A 7500-nucleotide genomic window follows, 5' to 3' on the forward strand; every position below is an offset into this window, starting at 1 on the left:
TATCTGGTCATTGAGTTGTGGTTAAAGGTTTGGGTGGGCCGCACAAGAGTTGACATTTCAAATTATTATTACGTTTGGGAATGGCTGCTATAGACTATATCCATCTATGTTTATATTCTATTTTATTTTATACCCATAGCCATAGAAGCAACTATCCTGCCACCTGCTCCTTAACTTAACTTAATATTAAAATTTCAAGTTAAGAAAGCCTAAACTATGTAGGTTTTACCATTTGAAAGTTGATCAAATTAATTATTTTTAAGAAAAAAATGAAGATAACTTTAAATAATAAAGGGAAGTTTTGCCTTTCATGAACTATTTCTAACTTCCAATGCATAGAATTTTTTGTATATTTGGCTATTTTTATTTTTATTTTATTTGGCTATTTTCTTTGTATTTTTGACTATTTTTCGCCCACTTTGTACATTTTTTATTCCATTATTTTCAGACATTTAAGATTTCTTTAATGCTAACGGTCTGTTCAGAAATGCACCAATTGTCACCACGACAAACTGTATATTCTATTCTGAATCTGATTCAGGGCCAAAAGAAAGAAAGAAAAAACAGATTTAAAAAAACAGATTTAGAAAAACTGCGATACACCTCGTGCAGCTTTGGGAAAAGTGCAAATAAAATAAAAGTCCTTGGAACGGAACAACAACCCACAGAGATGAAATAGAGTGGTGAGACCCCATTACTCTCCCTCTCTCTCTCTGTTTCTCTCGCTCTCTCACCGCATGCGATTCACACTGCAGCCAGACAGATAAATGGGGGGTTGAGAAAATAAAATGGATAAAACATAAACTTAGAAAGAGCCAAACAGAGATCTCATCTGCGATATCTCAACGGCAGAGGAAAGTCGGACAAAACAATTACAATAAACACACACACACACACACACACACACACACACACACACACACACACACACACACAGACACACACACACACACACACACACACACACACACAGGAAGAGGTAAACACACACGCACACACACTCTCACACACACAGGAAGAGGTAAACACACACGCACATACACTCTCACACACATGAAGAGGTAAACACACACACACTCTCACACAGACACACACAGGAAGAGGTAAACACACACACACATACACACACTCTCACACACAGGAAGAGGTAAACACACACGCACACACACTCTCACACACACATGAAGAGGTAAACACACACGCACACACACTCTCACACACACATGAAGAGGTAAACACACACACACTCTCACACAGACACACACAGGAAGAGGTAAACACACACACACATACACACACTCTCACACACACAGGAAGAGGTAAACACACACATACACAGACACACATACACACAGGACAAGGTAAACATACACACACACACACACACACAGGACGAGGTAAACATACACACACACACACACACACACAGGACGAGGTAAACATATACATACACACACACACACACACACACACAGGACGAGGTAAACATACACACACACACACACACACAGGACGAGGTAAACATACACACACACACGCACACACACACACACAGGACGAGGTAAACATACACATACACACACACACACACACACACACACACACAAACACACACACACACGCGCGGGATATCGACGTGCCTTTAACGTGGACCCATCTATTCTCTCTGTTCCAACAATGTTGCACTGTCCACGTGTTTTCACTAATCCTAGTGCTCCTTGAATCCTGAGTGAAGTGGGATTATTCAAATAGTCAACATTTTTCGAAAATCCACAGCCAGAGGTCATCGGGGAGTCGTCACCACGGGGACTTTTTCGGAGAAAGCTGATGCTAATAGTATTGGATTTTTCATGAAAAGTAAAAAGAAAAATCCCCTTTTTTAACAAGGAGAGGCGCCACTCCTCCCTTGCCCACTGTCTCAATTTATCTTAATTTAAATAAAGACAACAATTTTAATATATATATATAAAATACTTAAATGAACTCAACCAAATAATGGTTTCTTTTGTATATATTTTTACAAGTCTTATCTTAAATTTTATATAGATGATTTACCTCTTACTACTTTCTTGCTCGTATGAATTGTGTTTTTCTTAAAGATTTGATCTGTTTTTAGTTGATTGTAGAGCGCTTCGAGTTCTGAGAAAAGTGCTTCATGAATACAATTATTATGAATATGATGATTATCATTATGATGATGATGATGATGATGATGATTATTAATATTATTATCATTATTAGTAGTAGTATTATTATTAATAATAAAATAAAATACAGTCAAATAAAATAAAATAAACACATCAAAGGAAAATTAAACTTCTCTTAATAATAATAATAATAATAATGATAATAATAATAATAATGATAAATGTTTTACATTCAAAGAGACACAGGGGGTGTTTCCTCCTCCCTCTCTCTCCCTCCCTCCTGCCCTCCCACTCGTTTCCCGGTCTGCTCTCTCCATTTAACTTCTTCTTCTCCTTCTTCTCCATCTTCCTCCTCTGACAGGGTGGTAATAGAACAGTGTGTTCTTTTTTCGGCGGCGGACAGACGGAGCAAAGACACAGGAAATAGCTCAGTGCCAACCATTAAATATGATATATGGCTGGGGAACAGGGGGGGCGGGACGGGAGCGGACAGGGCGGGGGGGCTGTGTGTGCATGTGTGTGTGTGTGTGTGTGAGTATATGTGTGTGCACGTGTATGGGTGTGTGTGTGCGTGTGCATGTGTGTGTGTGTGTGTGTGTGTGTGTGTGTGTGTGCATGTGCGTGGGTGTGTGTGTGCGAGTATACGTGTGTGCACGTGTATAGGTGTGTGTGTGTGAGTGTATGTGTGTGCCCGTGTGTGGGTGTGTGTGTGAATGTATGTGTGTGCACATGTTTGTGCGTGTGTGTTAGTGTATGTGTGTGCCCGTGTGTGGGTGCGTGTGTGAACGTATGTGTGTGCACATGTTTGCGTGTGTGTGTGTGTGTGTGTGTGTGTGTGTGTGTGTGTGTGTGTGTGTGTGTGAGTATATATATGTGCACGTGTGTGGGTGTGTGTGTGTGTGTGTGTGTGTGTGTGTGTGTGTGTGTGTGTGTTGGTTGCTGCCCCACAGATGCAGTAGTGGAGGCGGGTTGGAGAGAGAGCGGAGAGAGGGCGAGCGAAAGGAGGGGGGAAGAGAGGGCAGGAGAGAAGAGGAGAGGGCCGAGGAGAGTAGAAGGGAGAAAGGGGGGGGGGCAGCAGGGTGGTACTGCACCAGCCGGACCTCGTGCCAGGCCGCGGGGGCTGCGTTTGGAAGCCGAGCCCAAAATCAATACTCCCGCTGCTGCAGCGCTGTGGCCCCTGCCCCGCCCAGAGCAGCCATAGAAAAAGCTATCTGTGTGTGTGTGTGTGTGTGTGTGTGTGTGTGTATGTTCTTCACTTTTTTTCCACTGTGCTGATATGCCCCGGAACATACAGCGGCGTCCCCCAGGAAGCAAGAAAATCCACAAAAAAAACACTTAAATATACCGTTGCTCCGTGTTGCAACCCTCTATCGACAAGGCTTTTTTTTGTATATTTGGCTATTTCTTGTATTTTTTTTTTTATTTGGCTGTTTTATTTGTATATTTGTCTATTTTTGTTTCATTATATCCTGACTTTTTATGCCAATTTCCTGTTCAGTGAGGCACAAATCTTTACCACAACGGTCAAATTCCTTGTATATGAAAATGTAACTTTGCCGAATAAATAGATTCTGATTCTGATTCTGATTCTAATGAACCAGCAACAGCCAGCAGATAAATAAAAACAACACAGATTTTAACAATTGCAAAAAAAAAAAAAAGTAGTAGAGCTGCTGCACTATTCTACTGACAAGGTAGCCAGGTGGAAAAAAAGTAGCCAGGCGAACAAAAAAAAATCTGCTCAAAATCCGCCCTCTAATGTGAATTGGACACATTTGCTGGAAAACGACAAAGCTGGCATCCCGGCCCTGGTGTGAATCAGAGCAGAAAACATGAAACTAAATGGAAATTCCATGGCTCATAATTGTGCCACTGTCTCGTACGGACGTCAAACTAAAATATCCTTTTTTTTTGTCTGAAGAAATAAAAATATAAATGATTATATATCGTATTTATCATCAAGAGTGGGCCATGTTTTTACTTGTAGGATATACAGTGTGTATGGGACTCTTGTGTGAGTGTATTTTGTGTATTTGTTGATCTCTTTTTCGATTGGAATCTGAATCAGTACATTTTTCTATGCACTTCCATCAGCCCCCACCCCCCGGCAAGTGGTGCGGAAGTCATTGTGGGATGCTGGGAAGTCTTAAACAGCCGCCGGTATCAGATCAGCGGTATCTTAATCCCCGGGTTTGTTTGATTTATTTCACACATGCGAGCGCGAGGGGAAGACGCATTAGCCGCGCATGAGGACGGCGCTCCGGAAACAACAGCTGCTGGAAACGAGGTCTTTGTGCGCCCGCCGTCTTTTGTCCTTCCTCCCCCACTCTGGAAAGGCAATCCGTCTGCCAGCCTCCACCCCGCCGCCGCCACCGCATCCAGCACCAGGTCCACCATCAGCAGCGGCAGCAGCAGCAGCGGCAGCGGCGGCAGCAGCGGCAGCAGCCCACCATGTTGGAAACTGCTCCATACCCAGTCTCCCTTTAACATTCAATTCAGCAACCCTCAACATATGTGCCGTTTCCCTTCAACGGCTTTGTTTAATCACAATTAATTTTAAATTTAATCCCATTAAGCACTGAAAACACTAAAAGCGCCGAAAACATGTAGAACCGTGCTTATTATTATGGCCTTCGAGCAGTTAGTGACGCACGAGCTGCAAAGATTCGTTCGTAGTGAGCAAATCTCTTAAATGAGTCGGAGGCAAGTGGATTTTCCGACTCACAAACTAACAATCGTTACTGAGGACTATAGTTCAATGCAATTAAAGGTCGAGACAATTGCCTTAATTTAAATTGAATGGGAGTGATTTACGCCGCCATCAAACCCTTTCTGTATCCAATCCAAAGTCCAAGTACACCAGTGCGGATTCACCAATGAGCAAAAAAATAAATGTTTTTAAATGAAATAAAAAAAAGGTGACGCTTCAGGGTAAAATCGATGTCAAATAAGTGTGATTTAACACTATCAGGTTACAGCACTTTTTATTTTTATTTCCTTTTTTTTAATCAAGAGTCGGGATCCGGCGTTTTTAATTCTCTCCTCCCGCAACCGCCTCGAGCCGCATCGCCGCATGCTCCGGGTCGTCTCTGACAGGGCACGCCGTGGCATGCCGTGGCGCGCCGTGATGCCGCTACGTCACCCCAGCAGTTGCGGCGGTGGCAGATGAAAGAAAGGTTTCGCAATAGGTCAGTGGCGGCGCTGGCATTTTGTCATACGCACACGGATCGTACGCGTGGCAGCAGATGTGGTTTATGCAAATATCCTGCCAGCTCTTCCTTCTGCCCGACGTCTTCCCGCCACTGCGTCGCGGTGAGAGCTCGCCAGGTGTGGCGTGAAAATGTTTTAACATCTTATTCCGCCACAGTTATTTAATTTGGCCGAATGCAAAGTGTAAATTGCTCACATTCAATATGAATTGTGCCAAATGCCTTTGCCTTTATTTAGTCCTCAGTGATATTTTCAGTTTGTGAGTCGAAGATCCGCTCGTTTGCCGAAGTGACTCCAGACGTCCGAGTCATTTCAAAGATTTGTTCACTGCGGACGAATCGTTCGCAAGACTTGCGTCATTAACTATTAGTAGGCCGAAATAACACCGACGGTTCTACACCAGCACTGTGATGTTTCGTGGTGTTTCATGTTCGTGATGTGGTTAGCGGGATGGCGGTATAGTGCCGTGGGAGTATTCCACTGTAAAAAGTGTGCCGCGGCAGAAGAAAGATCGGGAAACGCGGCGAGCCCTCTCATAGGCCGCCTCCCGCATGAGCCGGCGTCTCCCCTCGCCTCCAAAAACCCCCCCAAAAAACGGGGGTTTTCAAACGCATCTCCACCAAAAACGACTTTTCCTCTTCCACGCGGGATCAAAACGGCGCTTGGAGCAATTCCCTTTGAGAGAGAGAGTTGGATCTCTATCTCTATTTCTCTCTCTCTCTCTCTCTCTCTCTCTCTCTCTCTCTCTCTCTCTCTCTCTCTCTCTCTCTCGCTCTCTCTCTCCCCTTAGAAACATCCGCTACTCACCAGTCATACTCTTCACCGAACATTGGCTGTTCTTCCTTTTCCTCTTCGGGACATCGAGCCACCTGGGGAAGGGAGGAAGGGATGGATAGAAAGAGAGAGAGAGACAGAGAGAGAGAGAGAGAGAGAGAGAGAGAGAGAGAGAGAGAGAACGGATTAGGCGAAAAAAAAAAGTCTCAGAACGTCAAAAAGTGTTTTCACGTCCGTCTTGATGTTCCGTTTTTTTTTGTTTTTTTGGACGCGTTTCAAAAGGCGTCGGGCAGCGCTGTCAGGTGAAACGAGGGGGGGGCTCGATTTGAGGGAAAAGTCTGAACATTCTGACCCCCTGGCCCGAAAAAAAAGTGCTCAGAGGGAGCAGGGGATGGAGAGACATCGAAGGAGAGAGAGAGAGAGAGAGAGAGAGCCATGGGGCAGACTGGAACAACAGGAGGAACAAGGAGGAGAGGAAGGAGAGGAGTGCTGTAGCGCCCCCCCCCCCCCCCCCCCCCCCCCCGGGGCGCTGGACTCCGCCGCCCAGCGCTCCTCAAAACGAGCCCCTGAAAGGCAGCACGAGAGCCCTCCATCATTACAGACTCCATCGATAAAGAGCTGGTGCGGCAGCCAGGACGGGAGGCGGCTCAGTGAGTCTTTCAGTGAAGCTCGCCCGGGTTCGTTTAGTCTCCACAGCCTTGTTTATACAGTATGGATCGCAGACTACTTAAAGTGGTGATCCCTAATTCAAAACAAGCACTGGCACTTTGTAAGAAACGCCCCTTTAATGTGTTTGCATTAGATAGATCGATAGATAGAGTACAGAAAGATGATGGATAGATAGAGTACTGTAGATATAGTACAGATAGATAGAAAATGGGCAACAGGGATAATAAATAAGAATAAAAGTAGAAAAAATGTAAAGCTAACATAAGGGTTCGCAATAAACAACAATAATAAGCCTAGCGATGAGCCTAAAAATAAAAACAACAAACAGCAAAAGTATGGCAGCGTATAATAACTACGACAACCTAAAAGTAGAAATCTAAAAATTAAAATTTGGTGCCATTTTGGTGGCGGGGTCCACATCTTTTCTCCTTCTTCAGAATAATAAGGAATGCCACGCCCGTCTCCCCTCGTTAAAGTCTGCGAGCGCCCAAAGGTTTCCCCTCTCCCCTAACAGCTCCGCATGTTTGGAGATCTGCTGCTGCAATACAAACCTTTCCCCCGGCGGCGGCAGGAACCCAACAGTAATAATTGCCCAATGCTCAATTCAACAGTTACGGTAATTGAGGGAAAATGCCAAAGTGCAAACCGCCCTTCGTGTTCCACCAGAGGTTGAATTAGGGGGCTGCTTTCCTCACAAAAC

The 7500-nt window shown here is 44.5% G+C and overlaps 1 protein-coding gene across 3 annotated transcripts in view; it reads right to left on the reverse strand.

Moving 5' to 3' along the window:
- Nucleotides 1-7500, reverse strand: part of LOC307246114 (thyroid hormone receptor alpha-like) — a gene marked incomplete at both ends in the record, with an annotated part of 42458 nt that overhangs the window by 17032 nt on the left and 17926 nt on the right. For 2 of the 3 annotated variants that reach the window (XM_080021920.1, XM_080021921.1), the window contains one exon: nt 6165-6226. In XM_080021920.1, the coding sequence (XP_079878046.1) occupies nt 6165-6226 (62 nt within the window). Of the gene's footprint in view, nt 1-6160; nt 6227-7500 lie in introns of all 3 variants that reach the window. The other variant, XM_080021919.1, reaches the window with a different exon arrangement.

This window comes from Zeus faber (assembly GCF_960531495.2).
Source record: "Zeus faber genome assembly, chromosome: 20".
NCBI classification, from domain to species: Eukaryota; Metazoa; Chordata; class Actinopteri; order Zeiformes; family Zeidae; genus Zeus; species Zeus faber.